The 24909-nt window shown below is 42.0% G+C and overlaps 1 protein-coding gene across 2 annotated transcripts in view; it reads right to left on the bottom strand.

Moving 5' to 3' along the window:
- Window positions 1-2198: 2198 nt before the first annotated feature.
- Window positions 2199-24909, bottom strand: part of CCDC170 (coiled-coil domain containing 170) — a 54075-nt gene continuing 31364 nt past the window's right edge. For both annotated transcript variants that reach the window (XM_069954641.1, XM_069954640.1), the window contains 9 exons: window positions 24630-24886; window positions 23346-23493; window positions 21971-22156; window positions 17819-18136; window positions 14917-15117; window positions 13855-14028; window positions 10921-11163; window positions 9540-9776; window positions 2199-2358 (listed from right to left, as the gene is read on the bottom strand). In XM_069954641.1, the coding sequence (XP_069810742.1) occupies window positions 2221-2358; window positions 9540-9776; window positions 10921-11163; window positions 13855-14028; window positions 14917-15117; window positions 17819-18136; window positions 21971-22156; window positions 23346-23493; window positions 24630-24886 (1902 nt within the window). In that variant the 3' untranslated portion in view covers window positions 2199-2220. The remainder of the gene's footprint in view (window positions 2359-9539; window positions 9777-10920; window positions 11164-13854; window positions 14029-14916; window positions 15118-17818; window positions 18137-21970; window positions 22157-23345; window positions 23494-24629; window positions 24887-24909) is intronic.

Raw genomic sequence — 24909 nt, 5'->3', positions numbered from 1 at the left:
AGTACCTTGATTATGTATATGCGACTTTTTGATCGCCTTTTATTACAATTTTTCTGGATTTGATGTGACCAAAAATGCGCAATTTATCACTTTGGCAGGTTTTACGCATATGCCGTTTACCGTGTGACATCAGGAATGTGATAATTTAATAGTTTGGCCGATTACGCAATGAGATAGGAGCCATGCTGGGAACTAGGAATGAGATGGGAGCCATGCTGGGGACTAGGAATGAGATGGGAGCCATCCTGGGAACTAGTAATGAGATGGGAGCCATGCTGGGAACTAGTAATGAGATGGGAGCCATGCTGGGAACTAGGAATGAGATGAGAAGCCATGCTGGGGACTAGGAATGAGATGGGAGCCATGCTGGGGACTAGGAATGAGATGGGAGCCATGCTGGGGACTAGGAATGAGATGGGAGCCATGCTGGGGACTAGGAATGAGATGGGAGCCATGCTGGGGACTAGGAATGAGATGGGAGACATGCTGAGGACTAGTAATGAGATGGGAGCCATGCTGGGGACTAGGAATGAGATGGGAGCCATGCTGGGAACTAGTAATGAGATGGGAGCCATGCTGGGGACTAGTAATGAGATGGGAGCCATGCTGGGGACTAGGAATGAGATGGGAGCCATGCTGGGAACTAGGAATGAGATGGGAGCCATGCTGGGAACTAGGAATGAGATGGGAGCCATGCTGGGAACTAGGAATGAGATGGGAGCCATGCTGGGAACTAGGAATGAGATGGGAGCCATGCTGGGAACTAGGAATGAGATGGGAGCCATGCTGGGGACTAGTAATGAGATGGGAGCCATGGTGAGGACTAGGAATGAGATGGGAGCCATGCTGGGGACTAGTAATGAGATGGGAGCCATGGTGAGGACTAGGAATGAGATAGGGAGCCATGCTGGGGACTAGGGATGAGATGGGAGCTATGCTGGGGACTAGGAATGAGATGAGAGCCATGCTGGGAACTAGGAATGAGATGGGAGCCATGCTGGGAACTAGGAATGAGATGGGAGCCATGCTGGGAACTAGTAATGAGATGGGAGCCATGCTGGGGACTAGGAATGAGATGGGAGCCATGCTGGGGACTAGGGATGAGATGGGAGCCATGCTGGGAACTAGGAATGAGATGGGAGCCATGCTGGGAACTAGGAATGAGATGGGAGCCATGCTGGGGACTAGGAATGAGATGAGAGCCATGCTGGGAACTAGGAATGAGATGGGAGCCATGCTGGGAACTAGGAATGAGATGGGAGCCATGCTGGGAACTAGGAATGAGATTGGAGCCATGCTGGGGACCAGGAATGAGATGGGAGCCATGGTGAGGACTAGGAATGAGATGGGGAGCCACGCTGGGGACTAGGAATGAGATGGGGAGCCATGCTGGGGACTAGGAATGAGATGAGAAGCCATGCTGTGTACTAGGAATGAGATGGGGAGCCATGCTGGGGACTAGGGATAAGAGGGGAGCCATGCTGGGGACTAGGAATGAGATGGGGAGCCATGCTGGGAACTAGGAATGAGATGGGGAGCCATGCTGGGGACTAGGAATGAGATGGGAGCCATGCTGGGGACTAGGAATGAGATGGGGAGCCATGTTGGGGACTAGGAATGAGATGGGAGCCATGTTGGGGACTAGGGATAAGAGGGGAGATATGCAGGGACCAGGATTGAGACAGGGAGCTTTGTTGTGGACTAGGAAAGAGATCAGGACCATACCTGGGAATAGGAATAAGATGGGAACCATGCATGGAATAGGTAACAGATCAGGGGCCATGCAGGGAGAAAAGAATTTTAAAACCTGATAAAATATAAATTTTTTTGGTTCTTCCATTATGGTTTGTGTTTATTAGTGCATTGTACATAATTTGACACTTTTCTCTTAGAGACGACCACCCGGATAACAGACCACTTTCTTTTTTATCAAATTTGGGTGGTCGTCTCAAATAGTTGTCACTGTATCATACGTTCCCTATTATACATATGTGACCTGGATCATGTTAGCTTCTTTTTTTGCCATAAATTTGTCATTCAAAAACATCCAACCAAATTACAACCTGGCAATGAATTGCCAAAATATGGCACTATGTAATATAATATAACATTTCATCATTTGTCCACACGTATGTAAATATAAAATTCTATAAAAAAAATAGGTATAACAAACATAAGGGAAGAGCATCCAGATTTCCTATACAGACGCGTTTCCATCCATTATGCACAGGACACGACATGGTGGTGAGGGGTGTGGAGCAGTCCTTCAAGACGCTTGATTATTTCATAATCGGGTAAAGCCAAGGCATTGACGTTTAAGCCCAACATACGTGATACCACCTCCCGAAAGTCTGTCAGCTGTAAAAGAATAACACACATTTTAGACATTGATTTGTAAGGAATTTAAAGGGGATGTTCACTAAAACTGTGTTTCTTTCAAATCAACTGGTGCCTGAAGGTGTCAGAGATTTTTAATTTACTTCTATTTTAAAAATCCAGTACTTATCAGTTGCTGTATGTCCTGCAGGAAGTGGTGTATTCTCTACAGTCTGATACAGTGCTCTCTGCTGCCACCTCTGTCCATGTCAGGAACTGTCCAGAACAGCAAATCCCCATAGAAAACCTCTCCTGCTCTGGACAGTTCCTGACATGGACAGAGGTGGCAGCAGAGAACAGTGTGTTAGACTGGAAAGAATACACCACTTCCTGCAGGACATACAGCAGCTGATAAGTACTGGTATTTTTTAATGTATTTTGTATTTTATCACTTGTTATTGATTCAGTGATTTTACTTCAGATTTGATTTATATTAGTGAAGATATCAAATCCCGTCTAGATCTTGCTATATAACTATGTTAGAGGTAGCCGTTTGATTGATATGCTATCTATATTGTATATCATCATCAACCATGTACTCTTCAATTGGGAACTGGACTTTAATGATGGCTTCTTATATGCCTGTACATTGTACTGTTTCATTATGTAAAGAGCAAGTCCGTAGAAAATAAAAAATGGCAGATGGGTGGGAGGTGCGAGAAGATAACAAACCATAACAAACAAGTCAACTTAAAGTGTCCCTGTCGTTTAAATTTTTTTTGCAGAAATCAATAGTACGGGCGATTTTAAGAAACTTTGTAATTGGGTTTATTAGCCGAAAAATGCATTTTTATCATGAAAAAGCAGTTTGAAGCTCTCCCCCCTGTCTTCATGGTTTTCTATGGAGAGGGGAGGGGTGGAGGGAAACGAGGCACCAAAACAGGACAACAAAGAGTTAATTTACAGCTACATCACCGAGCTATCTCCTCTGAAGTCAGCACTGACCTCTCTGACCTCTGAATACCGACTTTACCTGCTCCCACTGTGTAATCCTTTGTTCTCTGCCGAAGACTAATCTCCCTCCTCCCCTCTCCATAGAACAGACAGGGTCCGACTGATGTAAAAGAGTCGAGATTTCCTGATAACGAGCAGTGAGGGGGGGGGGGGGGGGCCTGGGGAAAGTCTTTTTGAATGCAGATAATGGCATATTTGCCTAATAAACCCAATTACAAAGTTTCTTAAAATTGCCTGGACTATTGATTACTGCAAAAAAAAAAAAAAAAACAACAGTGACACTTTAGAACTCCTCGTGCTTTTGTTCTGCTGCTCCCAGGTCCCGTTCACAGCAGCCAGCTGTCCTCTTCAGCTTAAAACCAGGTGGACCTCTCCTAGCTGCAACCTCACAGCCCGGCTGACCGATTGCCCCATGTCCCGCCCCAGTCACTGATTTGCTGAGTGGGCAATGACTCAGCCGGGTGCATGACATTGCAGTTAGGAGAGCTGCAGGACACCGCCGACCGTCAGGGCCCGGAGCTGGGCTTCAGGCACAAGGAGGGGTGAGTTTACTTGTTTATTATTTTCCAGCACCCCCCAGCCTTCATTCTTACATTTTTGTGGGACTTCTCCTTTAAATGATCAATATAAAAAGAGAATCGGTCCACAATTATAGTTTACCATGCAGCATCTTGAGAAGCGATTGTAATGCCCGTGCCCAGAAGACGGATCCTCCATGTCTCTTTACAAGTTATTGATGTTCCTGTCTTGAGTCAGAACTAACTGGGCTGTTTTGTTCATCGCAGATGGGTACATTTTGTTTGTTTATTTTAACTAGTTCTTGTGCATCCGCCATGTTCCCACAATACGGCCCTCAAGAGGAGGAAGACTTTAATAGAGTTGTCAGGACAACTCAGACTACGGAGGCTAACTACAATGCCTTTGTCTATTCGCCCACCAGACCGTAACTGCAGCGTATGATCAGAAAACAGCACCGAAAAACACATTATGTCAAGAGTTACAGGTTGTTTAATCAGAGTTTTACTCACTTTAAAGGGGTACTCTGACCAAAATAGTTTTCTTTCAAATTAACTGGTTTCAGAAGATTATATAAATTTGTAATTCACTTCTATTTAAAAATCTCAAGTCTTCCCATATTTATCAGCTGCTGTATGCCCTGCAGGAAGTGGTGTATTCTTTCCAGTATGACTCTCTGCTGCCACCTCTGTCCATGTCAGGAACTGTCCAGAGCAGAAGAGATTTTCTATGGGAATTTTCTGCTGCTCTGGACACCAGGGAACGGTTGCCTCCGGTAATCGGAGGCAGCTGTCAACTTTGACAGCTGCCTTCGATTAGCTAATTAGCGGGCACAGCGATCAGACCGTGCCCGCTAATAGCGGCGGTCCCGGGCTACACGCAGCACCCACAACCGCGGCGCTTCAAACCGGGTCGCCGCGCGGCCCCGCTTTGAAGTGCTAATGAGGACATATTACGTACGGGTACGTCATATGTCCTTAAGAGGTTAAGGGAGATTAAAGGGGTTTTCAGAGAAGTTTAAAAGGGGTGGTCTCATGAAGAATGGACTTTTATATAAAACACAAAGCCTGTCTATATGTCTGGTTAGCAGGGAGTGACTGTGATGGTCCCATATGACCCCACAGAGTTAGTATATATATATTTTTAATTTAAATAATTTTTACTATTAAAGGAGAAGTCCAGGGAAAATTTTTATGTAAGTATTGTATTGCCCCCCAAAAGTTATACAAATCCCCAATATACACTTATTACAGGAAATGCTTATAAAGTGCTTTTTTCCCTGCACCTACTACTGCATCAAGGCTTCACTTCCTGGATAACATGGTGATGTCACTTCCTGGATAACATGGTGATGTCACTTCCTGGATAACATGGTGATGTCACTTCCTGGATAAACATGGTGATGTCACTTCCTGGATAACATGGTGATGTCACTTCCTGGATAACATGGTGATGTCACTTCCTGGATAACATGGTGATGTCACAATCCAACTCCCAGAGCTGTGCGGGCTGTGGCTGCTGGAGAGGATGATGGCAGGGGAACACTGAGGGACACAGGGCACTGGAGGGACACTGAGCATCCCCCTGTTATCACCATGTTATCCAGGAAGTGACATCTCTATGTTATCCAGAAAGTGACATCACCAGGTTATCCAGGAAGTGACATCACCATGTTATTCAAGAAGTGACATCACCATGTTATCCAGGAAGTGACATCACCATGTTATCCAGGAAGTGACATCACCATGTTATCCAGGAAGTAACATCACCATGTTATCCAGGAAGTGACACCACCATGTTATCCAGGAAGTGACATCATCATGTTATCCAGGAAGTGACATCACCATGTTATCCAGGAAGTGACATCACCATGTTAACCAGGAAGTGACATCACCATGTTATCCAGGAAGTGAAGCATTGATGCAGTAGTAAGTGCAGGAAAAAAACTCTTTATAAGCATTTCCCGTAATAAGTGTACATTGGGGATTTTTATAACTTTTGGGGGGCAATACAATACTTTAATAAAAAAAAATTCGCTGGACTTCTCCTTTAAAAAAGAATATAAAATTGCATGTAGAAGATATCTAGATTTCATTTGAATACATAAATTGCACAAAAAACATAGTACAATGCAAACAGTTTACAGCCAAACTCCACATATTCCTTCACAGAGTTGTTATTGAGCAGTAAGGATAGGTTCACACTAATCCTTGTATAAGTGTATGGAGTATTCCTCTGAATGTCTGACGCATCTGTTACTTTCTATGGCCGCCGGCTAGCAGTGAACTTTGTAAGAGACTCAACTGACAGCTCAATCCACAGCGAGTGCTGCCTACTGAGCAATCTCCATGTGTTCATAAATGAAGCTTAGATGATCGCTATGGAGGAGACAGCAGTGGTGGAGGTTGAGCATCACGAGTTTAATGATGGATTTCACAGACTTTAGTTGTACATATAAGTTGCAAAAAAAAACAAAAATTAGGGACCCTATAACTTTGCCAAAATTAAAGAAGTAGAAACTAGAAAAGTTTATGCACAATTTAAAATGTTAAAAACAAAATCACTCATAAAGTTGCAAAATTTTTAATGCAAAATGGCTAAATAAAATAACCCTTCTAGTTATTACAGACTGAAACACTGATCCTCCGAAGCAAAGGGCTGAGGCTGGGTTCAAACCACAATTTTTAATTTTTTTTTTTTGCAAAAAACAGATGCATTTGTGTTTTTCCATTGACCTCCATTATAAAAAAAAAAAAGGATGAAAAAAACGCATCTATTTTATTTTTTAAAAGAACCAAAACGCATGTTTGTTTTTTAACATACACATAAATAGAGCGGCAACGTTTTTGTGTACGTTAAAAAACAAACAAACATGTGTTTTGGTTCTTTTCTTTTTTAATGTGAGGCAATGCAAAAATGTATGAAAAAAAACGGATTGCAAAAATGTAGTATGAACTCAACCTTATCCAGTACTTAAAAACTTCTTATATGTTGCTTCTCTTATATAAAACATAACAAACATCTTATTCTTACCTCTCCCGTTGGTCCCCTGCTGAGCTCAGCAGCCGCCTCTCCCGAAGCAAACTTCTCTCAGCAGTGACAGCCCACTCAGCCAATCACTGGCCGCACCACTGTCCCGTCTCAGTCAATGATTGGCTGAGCGAGTTGTCACTGCCGAGACAAGTTTGTCTTTGAAATGGCAACAGCATCGTTCAGCGGGGAACCCAGAGAGCCCACAGGAGAACATCAGGAGAGCGTGTGAAGAGGTAAACATAGGATGTCCGTTATGTTTTATAAAAGAGCAGCATTAAAAAAAAGTTTTAAAGTGGCGAATAACCCCTTTTAACCGAAGGTCATTGCCGTCAGGATCAAATCGAAGCAATGTTCCTCCTCGCCTTCTAAGAGCAATAGCGCTTTTATTATTCCACCTACCGGGCTGGTTGGGGTGTTATTTATTGTGCCATGATCTCTAGTTCTTATTGGTGTAAGAGAAATATTTTGATTATTTTTTATAATTTTTTTTTCTAATATATAATTCTAATATCTAATATAAAAATTTAGCAATCCTGGTGGGTTTTTTTTCTCACTTTGCATTTACGCCGTTCACCGTGCGGGAACAATATTGTTATATTTTAATAGATCAGACAATTGTGCACACTATGATATGTGATATGTTTTGGTTAAAATATTTTTACAGTATTTGTTTAATGGGAAAAGGGTTAATATAAATATTTATTGGGGCATTTTTATTAGGGATTTTTTTTAAAAATGTTTTAAAACTTTTTTTTTTTATTTACACATTTTGTATTGCATATATAAGTCCCTTAGAGGACTTATAAATGCAATGCTCTGATTGCATATACTGATTTATTCTATGCCATAGCATAGCACTGATCAGTATTATCAGGATGGAGGTAAGTGTCTTACCCCTGCCTGCTGGTATAAGTGATCGGGACCCCTGCAGCACAGTGATCAGTCAGTGACAGGTCCTTGTCCTGTCACTGACTACCTTAAATGCTGCAATCACTGTGCATTGCAGTGTGTAATGGGGTTAATGACAAGCAGCTGTGGGACCGCTGCTGCCTGTCATTCTTGGTCTTAGGGACAGTATTGTGTGCAGGGCCAATCGCATAAAAATTGCCCTACACACATTAAAACCCCTTCACAGCAGGAACGGTTATAGCCGTATGGCTGACGTTAAAGAGTTGAACAGAAAAAGGCAGAGGGCAATCTGAATTTTCATGGCAGCAATAAAAAGCAAAACATCACTGAAATCTTAGAACAATTCACAACACTAAATCAACACTCCGCACTGCAGTCACAAAGCAAACAAAAAAGGCAAAAGCAAATGTTTTGGTGCTTTCTAGTGATGTTACATTTTATCAGGCTGACTACATAAGCGGTAAGGCTACGTTCACACAACGTATATTTTCGTAAAAGTACGTCCGTTGTTGAAATTGGCAATAACGGGCGTACATTTTACAGAAATATGCGTTGTCTTGTCTTGTATGGGATCCCGGCCGGAGCGTATACACATAGTATACACTCCAGCCGCAATCCCTCGCAGCGGCGCAAAGAACTGACATGTCAGTTTTCTGCGGCCACTATTCAGTGAATAGTGGCCATAGAAAACCATGTCAGTGCACACTATGAAGCGCCTCCGGTCGCACGCTTCATAGTGTGCTGTGGGGAGTTCTGATGCGGGCGCGGCGTGAAAAATCTTTTTAGACACCGGCCATTCCGTGATCCGGCCAGGTCACGGAACGGCAGGTCCAATACGCTGTGTGAACATAGCCTATATCTGTATTACTTGCTTAGAGGCAAACTGTGCCGGCCATAAAGCGCAGGTTCTGTCCAGGCTACATGATGACTTTTGCTGCATATTGCAACATTAAAACTTTTCATATCCAAGAACAATGAATTGTGTCAGACAGATGTGTAAGATACAAACTGTCCGAGAATAAAGGGTAAGTAACTTATTTATATGTAAGATCCAGTATGTTCTCAATATGAAATTTTCGAAGGGATAACTTTCTTTGCCAACATTAAAGGGATTGTTCACAAAAAAAAAGTTTTTTCTTTCAAATCAACTGGTCCCAGAAAGTGCCAGAGATTTGTAATTCAACTCTATCAAGAAATCTTCAGTCTTCCAGTACTTATCAGCTGCTGTATGTCTTGCAGGAAGTGGTGTATTCTTTCCATTTTGAGGCCATGTTCAAACAGCCTATTTTTTTCATGAAAAGAATGGCCGTTGTTTTGAAGTAAAATAACAGCCGTTCTTGTCCTAGAGAAATGTGTTGCATTGAAGTCAAGGCAAAAGCGGCCGTTGAACACAGTGTATTGAACACCGTCTGTGGAAATAATTGCCAAGTCAATTATTTCTGGCTATTGTGCTTTGATCTCAATGTAATTTTCACGGCAACAATGGCTGTCGTTTGACACTCGCTACAACTGTTTTTGAGTGCCAAACAACAGCCGCTGTTCATACATTGTGTGAATATAGCCAGACACTCTGCTCTCTGCTGCCACCTCTGTCAATGTCAGGAACTGTCCAGAGCAGGACCAAATCCCCATAGAAAACCTCTCCTGCTCTCCAGACTGGAAAGAATACACCACTTCCTGCAGGACATACTATCATACATGCACATATATATATATATATATATATATATATATATATATATATATCTCACCTGTTTTTCCCTCTTTGAAACTTCTTCTAAGGTCTTCTTAAGCGTCTTCAGCTCACTGGTGATAACCTCAATGTAATTGGATGCTTTTTCTTTCTCTTCTTTTGCTTCCCGTTCGGTGTAATCTAATTCTGATTTTACAGAAATTAGTTTCTTATGAGTTTTACTTTTAACCCTTTCCAAGTCATCCAGAGATTTGCTCAGATGTTCAATAGCTTTTTGCTGCTCCAAAGTCTTGATCTGAAAATAAAAAAACAGCATTAGGCTATGTTCACACAACATCTCTTATTGGGCGTTTTGCAGCCATTTTTTTGGGACGGCCGTCACTTTGGCAACAAAAGGGTCAGTTTTATCCAAATGTCTGTGTTTCTATAATGTAAAATGCTTCTAATGCTTCTATTCTCTGGTGCCAAGTCCCAAGTACCTGAAAAACAGGAAGCTGAGATAAGTCCTCGCCCCCCCCCCCCCCCCCCCATTCCTATCCCTAGAAACTATCAAGCAATCTAAGGGCCCTATTCCACCGGACGATTATTGTTCAGATTATCGTTAAATCGTTTGAATCTAAATCGTTCGGTTGAAATGCAGTTAACGATTAACGACCGAACAAGAAATCGTTGATCGCTTTATAAGACCTGGACCTATTTTTATCGTTGCTCGTTCGCAAAACGTTCGCTCATCGTTCGCATTGAATAAGACATCGTTCGGTCGTTCGCAATAGATACGAACACATTAGCGAATAAATAGCGAAGAAAAAACTATCGCAATTACGATCATAAGTAACGATTATCGTACCATGGAAATGAGTGAACGTTTTCAGGGCTTTCGCAATAGCGGTCGTTTGAGATCGTTAATCGTTAACGATTATGCAAACGATAATCGTCCGGTGGAATAGGGCCCTTAGTGTCTTACTTCCTCGCCAGTGGTCCCGGCCAGTGTATGGCTGAATGGACTGTCAGCTCAGACAGGCCACTCTAAAGCTACAGATGCGGCGCCAGAAGTAAAAGCATGGGGCAGGAGAAGACTGAGAGCATGGAGAGGTAATATATAAACAGTTTATGTCAAGGGCTGCACAGATATCACTAACGATGTCCGTGCAGCCCTTGCTAAATGATAATCGAGCCATGTAATAGGCTCTGTAAACGAACACCAATCTAGCAGATCAACTTTCATTTACATTATTGATCGGGCTGTCATCTGCCATCTATTAGGACCCTAATTAGAGGACACATTAGGACTCCCATTAGAGTACACAGGTGATAATCCATGCTTTGTTTTCAGCACTATTTTATCATATATGCCAACCATACTTAGTAAAGTGTTAGTAAAGTGTGAATTTTCTCTCAAGAGTTAGTGACACTTGGAGGAAGAGCCCTGGTTCACTTGCCTTAAACTCATTGGTGTCTGAAAGTCTGGATTTCAGTTCGGTGACGGATTCTTGAGCCGCTCCGAGCTCCTTCTGCAGCCTCTCCACCTTCTTCTGCAGCCTCCTCACCGTCAGGTTAGCCTCATCTCTCTCCACTGCCAGAGCTGTACGCACTTGTTTTTCCTCTTCAAGCTGGGCGATCTTCTTCCTTAAAAGCTCCATATGCAGCTCTTTGCTATCAAACTTTTCCTTCTGTGCTTTTAACTATATAAAAATACAATAAAGTTTAGTTTTGTTTTCCTGCAAGAAAAATAACTCTTTCTAAAGGTTCCCCAAAATGTCTACAGACGCCTCATAAGACATCTCAGATATATGAAGACATAAGTATGACCAGACTGAGCGATAATCAGTGTAATAAAGACAACGATCAGCCAAAGACACAATCATCAGCTGATCGTTGTCTTCAAGCAGAGACCACGCATCTCTACATGTGATAGGTAGCACAGCCGACGGCTGATGATTGTATGTATAAGATAATAAAGCTAATACTTACCTGTCCAGGCTCCCCCGGTGTCCTCCATCCTGGTCTGTGGGATTCCCCGGTCTCCGCAGCTGCAGCCCTCACTTCTGGTTCTAGCTCTGCCAATCACTGGCCGAGACAGGACAGCACCACAACCAGTGATTGGCTGAGCAGCCTGTCACTTCAGAGACAGGACCAGTAGTGAGAGCTGCAGCTGCGGAGACCTGGTAATCTCACAGAGAAGGCTGGAGGACACCAGGAACGTGATCAGGTAAGTATATCTTTATTATTTTACACCAAAGCAATGGCTGCACGGACATCACTAACTATATATTAGGCTTTGTAAGCAAGCACTCGGGAATATCGGGCTGTGTTATATGGCCCTAAGAGCCACAAAGGCTCAAAATACATACAGTAAATAGAAAGAAGCCAACCAGGGTGAGTGTCTACATTTTGTAGGGTATCTTAGCTTGTTATTTCCTAACCATAGTATAGGGGATAACAAGTTGATCGGTGGTGGTCTGATCACCAGGACCCCTGCTGATCACAAGGACAGAGACACAATTGCCCCACAATGAATGGAGCGCTCACCATGTCCTTAAACCCACTGTGGTCTGCACTCTATTTTTTTTCCATAGGACCACTGCGTACATATATGGGTGAAAAAAACACAATAAGCGCTGTATGTGCAGAGGGGTTAAACCTGGTGAGCAGTGTGGAACCTAAAAACAGAGCAATGCACGCTCACCTGGTCAGGTCGTACTGAAAGGCACTACACTATTAAGAACTTATAAGTGTATCAGGTCCGCAGCCTTCCACCTCCCAGCATCTTTTTTAGAGCTCGGATCAGGACGCAATAAGAAAGATAGTAGAAAATTGAAAATGTATTCAAATTTCCTTGGTGCTGAGACTCCGCATGTATAACAGAAAGGAAAGCTTTAATACAGCGCGTTTTGGGAAGTGTGCTGTTCCTTTCCTCAGGCAACCCCAAAATGCGTGGCATTAAAGATTTTGTTCCTGTTATACATGCGGAGTCCGTGTTGGTTAATCAACCGGGTCCATTAAAGGGGTAGTGCGGCAGTAAGCAATTATTCACTAAATAACACACATTACAAAGTTATACAACTTTGTAATGTATGTTATGTTAGTGAATGGCCCCCTTCCCCGTGTTTCCCCCCACCCACGCCACCCCCGGAAGTGTAGTGCTCTATACTCACCCGATTCGTGTCGACCCCCGTCCACCATCTTGAGACAATGATGTCATCTTCGGACGGCGGGCCGAACCGCTCTAGTGCCAGCAGCCCTCTGCCGCGTCAACAGCTGCTCAGCCGCGATTGGCTGAGCATCAGCCAATCGCAGCTGGGCAGCTGATGACGCGGCAGAGGATGGTCGGAGCGTTTTGGCCGCCCGCCCGAAGATGACATCATTGTCTCAAGATGGCGGACGGGGGTCGACACAAATCAGGTGAGTATAGAGCACTACACTTCTGGGGGTGGCGGGGGTGGGGGGAAAGACGGGGAAGGGGGCCATTCACTAAGATAACATACATTACAAAGCTGTATAACTTTGTAATGTGTGTTATTTAGTGAATAATTGTTTACTGCCGCACTACCCCTTTAATGTCTTAACGCCAAGGAAACCACCAATTTTCTACTTTCTTTCTATGGGACCACTGTCATTTAGGGTCCTATTACACAGGCTGACTACAATAATGTAATGTAATGTAAATGAGCGCCAATCTGCTACATTGGCGCTCATTTACTGAGCCTATTACACAGCTTGATTATCATTTAGCAATAGCTGCACAGACATCATTAACAATGTTTATGCAGCCTTTGCCCTAAACTGTTCAAACATTACCTCTCCACTATTCCCAGTCTTCTCCTGGCCTTCGATTGCTTCTCGGCATCACATGCTGCAGCTTCTCTAAGCCAACAGGCCGCTCAGCCAATCACTGGCCACATCGGTCCCGGTCAGTGATTGGCTGAGCGGCCTGTCAGCTCAGAGAAGCTGCATCACGGGGTGCCGAGAAGACTGGGAGTGTGGAAAGGTAATGTATAACAGTTTATTCAATATTTAGCCGTTGGCCGTGCATCAGCATTAATGCGGGTGTGCACGGATGCGCCCGCATCAGAACTCTGCGGCCCGAAAGGTCATCGGGCCGGTACTGCAGTACCAGGTCACAGAACGGCCGGTCTCATACGCTATGGGAACATAGTCTAATACTGTATACATAGATATGTCTATTTTAAAATGTTTCAGATATTGATCAGCTTTAACATGGATAATATAGTTTAGTCAATGATAGATCTAGCAATGTCTAAAATGCTGATACCACTACAATAACTAGATGTCACTGACAGAATATCCCCGGTATAGCAAACTATGCTGACGTCCTGTGCAGAAACGTACTGACACATTCTCATTTTCTATACCTTCCTTTGCAAATTGTGAGCCAGTGTCTTATTCCCAATGACAGCATCTGATTCCAATTTGACCAACTGCTCTGCCCGGGCAAGGATGGCATCTAGACGCATGTCAAAGCCTACATCAGCAGTTATTCTCTCCAGCTTCATCTTATCCGACAGCTGCTCCAGGAACTTCATGTACTGCGGAAGGTGTCAGGGGTAGAAGAGGGAAAACGCAGAAATGAACTAGTAAGAGAGTATTTTGTGAATATGTAAAACCAGCAGACGGTCATCATACCACTCATCAATTATTTAAATCCACATAATGAAAGATACGGACAGCATGAGATAATAGATGAGATGGAAAGTTATTTCTTATGAATTTTTTAAAACAATTGTTCACACAAAAAAAAAATCTTTCAAATCAACTGGTGTCAGAAAGTAGCAGAGATTTGTAATTTACTTCTATTAAAAAAATCTCCAGTCTTTCAGTACTTATCAGCTGCTGTATGTCCTGCAGGAAGTGGTGTATTCTTTCCAGTCTGACACACTGCTCTCTGCTGCCACCTCTGTCCATGTCAGGAACTGTCCAGAGCAGTCGCAAATCCCCATAGAAAATCTCTCCTGCGCTCAGACTGGAGAGAGTACACCACTTCCTGCAGGACAAACAGCAGCTGAAAAGTATGGGAAGACAGGAGATTTTTTTAATAGAAGTAAATTACAAATCTATTTAATTTAATTATTTTTTTGTGTGTAATACCCCCTTAAAGGGGTCATCCAACGAAAAACTTTCTTTCAAATTAAACAGTGTCAGAAAGTTATATGGATTTGTAATTAACTTCTGTTTAAAACTCTCAAGTCATTCAATACTTATCAGCTGCTGTATGTCCTACAGGAAGTGTTGTTTTATTTACATTCTTTTCAAAAATAGTACTGTGTGTGAACATAGCCTTAGGGGAAAAAATGTCCCTACCATCACGCATAGATGATATTTCCCTCCAACCCCTCTTTATATCACAATCTACACTATGTCAATGGATCGATGGGGAAATAGTGGGGGATTGTTGGTAAATTGTAATACCATCTTACCTTCTGCTTCTCATAACTCAGATTGTCTCGCATGACGTCCCCAGACACAAGTTCCCCTTCAGCTAGTTTCAGCCGAGCCCAGAGGTCTTCCAGCTGCTGCTCGGCTTTCCTGGCTCTCAGCAGGGCGTCCTGGTGCAGATCTGACTGGTTCTGGAGCTGCTCGTTCAGTTTGCAGGCTTTGTTTTCCAGCTGTGTTACCATCTACAAAATAAAAGAAGAATATGTCACCCTACAAACTAACTTACTAAGTAGCTAACCATATGAATGCGGAGGGGGCGCCCATGATAAACACTTCAAAATGCCCCTAAAAGCTCCTGAACTTGGCTAATAATAAATAATAAGAACAATGTGATGAATATAAACTAAATACGGGCCTCTAACTGGCTTCTCTGTCTGTCAATCATCTCCGCACTGTAGAGAGCGTGACTAGTCACAGGCAGCTCCCGCCCAGATGACTAGTTGCCACCCCTCTCCAGGCCTTGCATGGCAGAATAAAACTACCTTTTCCCCAATGTAAAGTTACTACCATACTGCAGCCGCAGCTGGTGGACGCGGGGAGCTGCACAGTACATCTATACTGTGCAGCTGGGAACCCTATCAGAACAATTGTACTGATTAGTTCCCTTTAAAGCCAGAAAATGGTCTACAAAGTAGAGTAGATCTAGACCTGTTCACGACAGGCATAGACTTCTGGCTTTAAAACAGCACAATACGCAAAAACTATATACTATATACACGCTGTACACATACTATACAAATACTATACACATACTAAACAAATACTATACACATACTATACAAATACTATACACATACTATATACAAAATATGCATAAAATTATGTTATTTTTAGTCCAACAAGCTTCAGTTTAAGGCCAGGTTCACACAAGGTATTACAGGGGCCATTCTGTGACACGGCCGTGTCACTGAACGGCCACTGTCAGTGAAGTTCACCTTGGCCGGGTGTATATTCGGGTCTGCCCGTGTGCAGACAAAGTAAAGTGCGGCCCGAAATGAACCGATCAAAACTTTTGACATTTCTCTATGATGTCTCTATGACATTTCTCTATGATGTCTCTATGACATGTCTCTATGATGTCTCTATGACATGTCTCTATGATGTCTCTATGACATGTCTCTATGACATTTCTCTATGATGTCTCTATGACATGTCTCTATGATGTCTCTATGACATGTCTCTATGACATTTCTCTATGACATTTCTCTATGATGTCTCTATGACATGTCTCTATGACATTTCTCTATGATGTCCCTATGACATGTCTCTATGATGTTTTTACATATGACAGGTTCACTTGCTGTGTGTGCTCATAGCTGCAGGCACAGATGCTACCGTATGTTTTACATTACAACGTGCAGCTTCAATGCACCAGTATGCCATAGTAACTGCTTCTTCATCTTCACATACTACATTGCCACCTGCTGGATATTAAGCTGTTTTACCAACTGTATAAAATTCTATTTTATTTTTTTATTGCCTACACAACACATACTATATATAGTAATATACATACTATACGCATACTATATATATATATGCTAAACAAATACTATATACATACTATATACATGCTATTCACATACTATATACATACTATACAGCTCTGCACATGGAAAGAGAGGACTTTCTTCAGCATTTGCCAGCCCCATATTTAACCCCTTAATGGCCAAGAAATGTTCTTTATTCTCTAGCATTATGAGAGTCATAACATTTTTATTTTTCTCTTGACAGAGCTGTGTGGGGACTTTCTTTTGTTAAAGGGGTAGTGCGGTGCTACACATTTATTCACTAAATAACACACATTACAAAGTTATACAACTTTGTAATGTGTGTTATTTAAGTGAATGGCCCCCTTCCCTATTTTCCCCCTATCCCCGGAAATGTGGTGCATTATACTCACATAATAACTATGCTCAGCCAATCGCGGCTAAGCATCTGATGACGTGCCAGAGGGGGTCCGGCATGAGGGATGGCTGGAGCAGTCCGGCCGGCCTCCTGAAAATGATGCGATCGACCCAAGATGGCAACCGGGTCGACAGTGATTATGTGAGTATAATGCACCACACTTTCAGGGGTGGGGGGAACATTCACTTAAATAACACACATTACAAAGTTGTATAACTTTGTAATGTGTGTTATTTAGTGAATAAATGTGTAGCACCGCACTACCCCTTTAAAGGGGTTGTCCAGCGAAAATCTTTTTCTTTAAAATCAACTGTGTCAGAAATTTATATAGAATTGTAATTTACTTCTATTAAAAAATCTCAAGTCTTCCCATACTTATCAGTTGCTGCATGTCCTACAGGAAGTGGTGTATTCTCTCCAGTCTGACACAGTGCTCTCTGCTGACATCTCTGGGGATTCATATAAAACGGAGACAGAGTTCCTGTCTCGGCCAGAGATGTCAGCAGAGAGCACTGTGTCAGACTGAAAATAAAAAAAAATTCCTGCATCACATTTAGTAGCTAATAATTATGGGAAGACTTGAGATTTTTTAAAAGAAGTAAATTACAAATCTATATAATTTTCTGATACCAGTTAATTTGAAAGAAAAATATTTTCGCTTAGGCTAGGTTCACACTGCGTTTTTAGCATCCGTTTAACGGATCAGTTTTTTGCAAAAAATGGATTGCAAAAAACGGATGCATTTGTGTGCATCCGTTTTTGATCTGTTTTTCCATTGACTTCCATTATAAAAAAAAAACGGATCAAAACGGATGCGTTTTTTTTTGACGCACAATAAAGTACTGCTTTTTTGACCGCTAAAAAAAACGGATCCGTTAAACGGATGCTGAAAACGCAGTGTGAACCTACCCTTACAGAAAAGACGATACTACAAAATGAAACTAATACTGCAATGCAGCTGAAACAAATACTTACAATTTGTTTGTTTTCCGTCCTGTTGCACAAGTCACGTATCTTCTCCAAGATGGCCTCTTCTTTTGGTTTTACAGTTACAGTGTCCGTACTCAGAGCTGCAGCAAGTTCTTCCTTAAAAGATTCGTGTAGGCTTTTTACTGCTTTGGCCTCCCCAAAACTGTTCTTCAGGGTCACATCTAGTTCGGCGGTGCTCCTCTTCACCTGGTTTAGCTCTTGTTTGCTGGCCTCCCAGGCTCGATGAGAAGCAGCTAGCCTATCTGTGAGTATTTTATTCTCTTTTTCAAGAACCACTTTGGCATCAGTAACACTTTCTAAATTCTAAAATATAGAATGACAAGGGGGAAATTTATTATGTATTTTTCAGTGAATAATTTGATTCTTCATCCATTTATGGTCTATGTTTATGACCCTGTATTCGATGGGTGAATATATATTTTTTTTATTCACCCAAAAATTTGCATAATCCAGGATTAGCGCCAAGTTATCATTTCCGACTTTATAAAGAGTTGCACAAACTGGTGCAGGCCTATGTCTGGTCAGTACCAGGTGAATATGTTGGCGACTTTTTTTGCTTCAATTTTGCAACTTTTTACTTAGATGCATTTACTACTGGGCTATGTTCACACAGTGTATTGTATTTTTAAGACAAGAACAGCTGTTTTTGGCGATTTAAAAAAATGGCTGTTCTTGCCTTAAAATAATGCACTGCACTGAACTCTATGTGAACAATGGCCGTTGTTCACGCACTGTATTAAACAATGGCCATTGTTCCCGCTTTGTCCACACAATGTATGGCCATTCTGACTTTAATGGTTAATTGGATTGCAGGTACATCCAAATCTGCTCGCCATCCAAATAAAATGAAATGATGTTCCTCCGACCGTTCTTGTCTTACAAAAAATACAGTGTGTGAATATATGCCTAAGTGAATGCATCTAAGTAAAAAGTCACAAAATTGTCGCAAAAAAAGTCAAAAAAAGTTGCAAATAAATTTACCTTTAGATGTATGCCTGCACCAGTGTGTGCGACTGTTTAACGCCTTCCCGCATGAGTGCGTAACTGTACGTCCTCATACAGGCGGGGGAGTTCAGAGGGGGGCCGCGTGGCGACCCCACTCTGAACCGTGCAGCTCGGGACCGCAGCAATTAGTGCGCACGGTCCGATTGCTGCGCCCGCTAATTAGCCTTTGTCAACTTTGACAGCTGCATTTAAAATGCTGCTTTCCCCTTCCCTGGTGTCTATTGGGGGGATCGCTCCCCCCACGACGTGGTCGCGGAGAAGCGATCCCCGCATCTGTTACCGACCAGGGTCTGCGCCGTAATGCCGGCCTGGCATGCTATTGCTCTCGAAAGCAATAGAATGCCAATCTCATTGATCTATGCAGTATATCTATAATGCATAGATCTCAATGAGAGATCAGAGCAGTGATACGTGTGAAGTAGTATGTGTGAAAAAAAATAAAATAAATAAAAATGTTCTTTTATTTTAAAAAATCCCCTCACCTAATAAAAGTTTAAATCCCCCCCCCTTTTCTCATTTTATAAATAAAAATAAATAAACATGTTTGGTATCGCCGCGCGTGTAATCGCCCGAACTATTAATTTAATTCATACCTGATCTCGCACGGTAAATGGCGTAAGCACCAAAAAATTCCAAAGTGCAAAATTGCACATTTTTGGCCGCATCAAATCCAGTAAAAGTGTAATAAAAAGCGATCAAAAAGTCGCATATGCGCAATCAAGGTACCAATAGAAAGAACACATCATGTTGCAAAAAATGACACCTCACACAGCCCCATAGACCAAAGGATAAAAGCGCTATAAGCCTGGGAATAGAGCGATTTTAAGGAACATTTATTTTTTTAAAAGGTTTTAATTTATGAAAAGCTATCAAATAAAAAAAAAGTTACACAATCGTAACAACTTGAGGAACATATATAATTAGACAGTTTTACCCTAGGGCAAACAGCGTAAACACAAATCCTCCCCAAATTTCAAAAATTGCCTTTTTTTTTTTTTTTTTTTATTTCACCACACATTTAATTTTTTCTGGTTTTGCAGCGTACTTTATGCAAACATTAAGCCTGGCATTGCAAAGTACAATTAGTGGCGCAAAAAATAAAGGTTCATGTGGGTCTGTAGGTAAGAAAATGCAAGCGCTATGGCATTTTAAACACGAGAAGGAAAAAACGAAAGTGCAAAAACAAAAATTAGTCTGGTCCAGAAGGGGTTAAAAAGATATGATAAATTGGGTGCTGATCCCCTGGAACATGTTAAACAGCGGATGTTATTTATATATAGTGTGAACATTGCTGCAGCAGTGCCACATTTTAATAAATCACAAGATAACATAAAATTCCAAGCTCACTTTCATCACACATACACAGAGTCATTCTAATAGTCATTCTATGCCTCTAGTGGAAGGGTCGGATACATACAAATACAACTAATTTATTGTAAAAATATTAGACATCTGATGGTTGTTCAATCATTAACACATTCTAGTCTGTAAACTGAGAAAGGGGCACGTAGTAAACATAATCAGGACGAAGTGAAAGTATATAGGAGCCTGTGTAAAGCCTAAGGCTGGGTTCACACTACGTATATTTCAGTCAGTATTGTGGTCCTCATATTGCAACCAAAACCAGGAGTGGATTAAAAACACAGAAAGGATCTGATCACACAATGATGAAATTGAGTGGATGGCCGCCATATAACAGTAAATAACGGACATTATTTCAATATAACAGCCTTTTTTTTTAAATAACAGCAAATATTTGCCATTATATGGCGGCCATCCACTCAATTACAACATTGTGCGAACAGATCCTTTCTGTGTTTTTAATCCACTCCTGGTTTTGGTTGCAATATGAGGACCACAATACTGACTGAAATATACGTAGTGTGAACCCAGCCTTATAATGGTGCGTTTACACAGAGAGATTTATCTGACAGATTTTTAAAGCCAAAGCCAGGAATGGATTTGAAAGGAGGAGAAATCTCAGTCTTTTCTTTATGACCTGTTTCCTGTTTATAGCCTGGCTTTGGCTTCAATAATTTGTCAGATAAATCTTTCTGTGTAAAGGCACTCTAAGACGTCCTTAAAGGAGTATTCCACGAAAAATTCATTTTTCCCATTTCCACAGGAAAGTAGGAGATCGCAGAGGGGTCAGACCTCTGTACCCCCTGCCAATCTCCGTATCGGTCCCGGTTTCTGTATTAATAGAGTCACGGGTGCGACAGGTGACCCTCATTTCTATTCATCCTATGTAGCTGACGTAAAGAGCCAAGTACGCCAGAAGAGTGCTGTACTCTGCTCTTCCCTCCGGCTCTATAGGAATAAATAGAGCCGCGGCTCACCTGCCGCACCCGTGACTCTATTAATAATACAGAAACCGGGGCCGATACGCAGATTGGCAGGAGGTACATAGGATGGACCCCCAGAGATTTCCTGTGGCTAGAGGACAAGTTGATCCTCTCATCCAGAAATAAAAAAAAATGTGGCACTCACCAAATTAGCAAAAACACTTGTTCCTTTATTCCATCACCAAAACAGGTTACATGAAGTGGATGAAGTGATTAGGTGACAGCTGTTTCGCACGTCACGTGCTTACTCGCAGTTGTTTCGCATGTCACGTGCGAAACAGCTGTCGCCTAATCACTTCATCCACTTCATGTAACCTGTTTTGGAGTGCCCCGTTTTTCATCTCTGAATGAGTTTATCTTGCGCTGGAACTGTGTATAGTACAGCACCACCTACAGTACTTTGCAGGGACAGGGTGTGTTCACACTAAAAGACGCTGCCTGAGTGCCGAGAACTTTTTGTATACAAGAAGAGTTGATTCTTCCTGGAATACCTCTTTAAGCCTAGTCTGCCTATTTGCATAATGTATTAAGAATTTATAACAGACTAAATTTGATGCGTAGTCATTTATCTAAAATCCTCTCGTCTCTTGAGGAAACCTCTCCTTCAGGAAGGAAGCCCTGCTAATAAGAAAGTGGCTCTTGATGAATTTAAAAAGGCGCCATTTCTCTCCTGGGAACAAGCAGTTTGCATTATGATAGCGGACAGCCAATTCCATGATACAGTACATGCATGCAGCCTTGTACCATCATAGTCCATGACAACCCCAGAGATTCTGTATGCACTCACCTTATGGAGCATCTCTATTTGCTGAATAAAGGACGTGTTCTTTTTTTTCTCTCTGTTGACTTCAGAGACTAGCTTCATTATGGTTTCCCGGCTGGCTTTGGATTCCGTCTCATGGACATTAATGGCTTCCTCCAGAGTGGACAAGTTACCTTTTAATGTAGAATTGTCTTTGTAGAGATCGCACACCTATAAACGGATAAGTAACAAGCTTGTATTCTTTCTTACATGCAGGTAATACAATTAACTTATGCTTATTCAGGCGATGTGCACACGGCCGTTCTTGCATTAAAATATTGCACTGCATTGAACTCTATTTGGAACAACGACCGTTGATCACACACTGTATTGAACAACGGCTGTTGTTCCCCACCGGACGCAGAAATAATTGACTTGTCAATTATTTGCGGACACTAATGTAGGAACAACGGACAATGTTCTGCTCTGTCTACACAATGTATGGCTGTTTTTATGGCCACAGATTGCATAGACTTCAGTGGTTAAAGGGGTACTCCAGCGGAAATCTTTTTCTTTCAAATCAACTTGTATCTGAAAGTTCTATAGATTTGTAATTTACTTCTATTTAAAAATCTCATGTCCTCCCATACTTATCAGCTGCTGTATGTCCTGCAGGAAATGTAGTTTTTTTTTTTTCAGTCTGACACACTGCTCTCTGCTGCCACCTCTGTCCACAACAGCAACTGTCCAGAACAGCAGCAATTCTCCATAGAAAACCTCTCCTGCTTTGGACAGTTCCTGACATGGACAGAGGTGGCAGCAGAGAGCACTGTATCAGACTGGAGAGAATACACCACTTCCTGGAGGACATACAGCAGCTGATAAGTATTTGAAGACTAGAGATTTTATAAATAGAAGTAAATTACAAATCTATATAACTTTCTGAAACCAGTTGGTTTGAAAGAAAAATATTTTAATTGGATAAGCCTTTAAATTGGATTGCGGGGACACCCAGTGCTTCTAACGGGTGCCCCAGGGCTTTTAATAGTCTCACCTTCCTCCTCTGTATCTCCTGTGCAATAGGGGGCTATCAGCAGGTTAGATATGTCTACCATTATGATAGTTCCCCTTTAAATTGCTGGTTGTCAGACTGGGAAATCACATGACCCAGCAGCAGTAATAAAATGTATAGATGCAGCTGAGCTAAGGTGAAACAAATGGTACTGCAGGAATAATGGTGGCGAGTAAGCATATGGAGGGAGGGGAGGAAACCTATGGGCACAGGGTCTGGTGGACACTATGCCCTATAGCTACCAGGTACAGTCACCATGAATGCATCTGACTAGTTTGGAATAAACAATATAGTTAATACAATTAATATCATTCAACATATAATAATAAAAGTTCTCATAATCAGTACCTTGGAAAGTATTGTATCTTCGGGATCTTCTTTTCCTGTAATATCTGTAACACCCAAACTTGAGAAAAGCTGAGCCACAAAATGGCCATGACCCTTCCTAGTTCTGGAAGCCTTGGATTTGATCTCTTCCAACTGAGCCATGTAGGTTCTAGAGACATGTAGAAGGAAAGATATTTCTGATTGTATATGCAAAGGATTATCAGCAACTCTGTACAGTCCAAAAACTTTATTGAAGCTTCACATAAAATCCACAAACATAGGCTGCTTACGTGTTTCAATCATACTCGATCTTAATCATGCCATGATTAAGATCAAGTACAACTGAAACAGGTAGGTAGCCTACATTTTTCAACACTGTATATACTTAGTCTTTGCATATACTTGTGATGTATTGGTCTATAAAAGTTTAAAAACCTATGGAATGCCTATAACTAGAGATGAGCGAAGCAAATCTGGTGAATAAAAATTTGCTGCAAATCAGGCCGTCAATTTGCTTCGTTCTGTGAGGCCAATTCCCATCAATTTATTAAGGAAATTCGCAAAAAAGAACAACAAAAAAGCGTCTGCACATGCTGTCTGGAGCGTCACTGGGTGGGAGAAAGGGAGTATCCATAATCCCTAGCGCCCGTCCAATCAGCTGCAGGCCCCTCTGTGATGTCAGCACCTCCCCCTCTATATAAGGCGGTTCGGTAACAGAGGTGGCCAGTCAGCTGTGTGTGGAGGAGAGAGCAGGATGGCAGCAGGCAGTTACAGCAGAGCAGGGAGAGACTAACAGAGGGATATAGGGACAGAGAGGAGAGGCTAAGAGAGACTAACAGAGAGGAGAGGATAGGATAGGAGGGCTGATTCTGGGGGATTATTTGTTGTAGCTGCCAACCAAGTGTCCAGTTTACCAAGTAACTGGGTGCCTATAGGATGTCACTGGGACCAGAGAAGACACAGTCCATATTATTCACTCACTGGGCACTGTAAACTCCTGGGCACTGTACTCCTATTGAGTTATACCAGGTTACTGGGATCAGTGACTGAAGCGTGCGCCTTACATAATATGTGCTCGCACTCCAATCCTACTGTATTATACAAGTTGAGTTTCATTAGATTGGATGACTGACTGGCTGATTGACATTTATTTAAATTGTGATTTTCTGATCTTTGAAACTTTTACAAAAACATGCATTAACAATTTAGTCTGTAATAGTCCCAGTACTGTAGCTACTATAGACAAAATTTGTGTCAGTTTAAAAACCTTTGGCCACTACTAAGCTATTAGAGCCATCCACTTACTTTAACCTGGATTCCACTTCTTCTAGTTTTTCTTTCAGTCCTCGGTTTTCCTGAGCAGTTCCCTGCAATACTAATTCTGCTCGGGTTTTTGAATTTGCTAACAACCCCGACTCTTCCTCCGTCTCCTGTAACCTTGCTCTTAGAGAGGTTATCAGAGAAGACTGTCGGGCATTGTTTTCCTTGTAGTTTTCCACTTCAGCCTTAAGCTCTTGTAGACACACTTCCTTGGAAGAAAGCTTAGAACGAAGGTCCAGCAGCTAAATAAAAGAGAAAGTAAGAA

This window comes from Dendropsophus ebraccatus, chromosome 15 (assembly GCF_027789765.1).
Source record: "Dendropsophus ebraccatus isolate aDenEbr1 chromosome 15, aDenEbr1.pat, whole genome shotgun sequence".
Classification (NCBI taxonomy): domain Eukaryota; kingdom Metazoa; phylum Chordata; class Amphibia; order Anura; family Hylidae; genus Dendropsophus; species Dendropsophus ebraccatus.
Note: the sequence above shows the minus strand (reverse complement) of the source record. Positions and strands in the feature narration are given on the sequence as shown.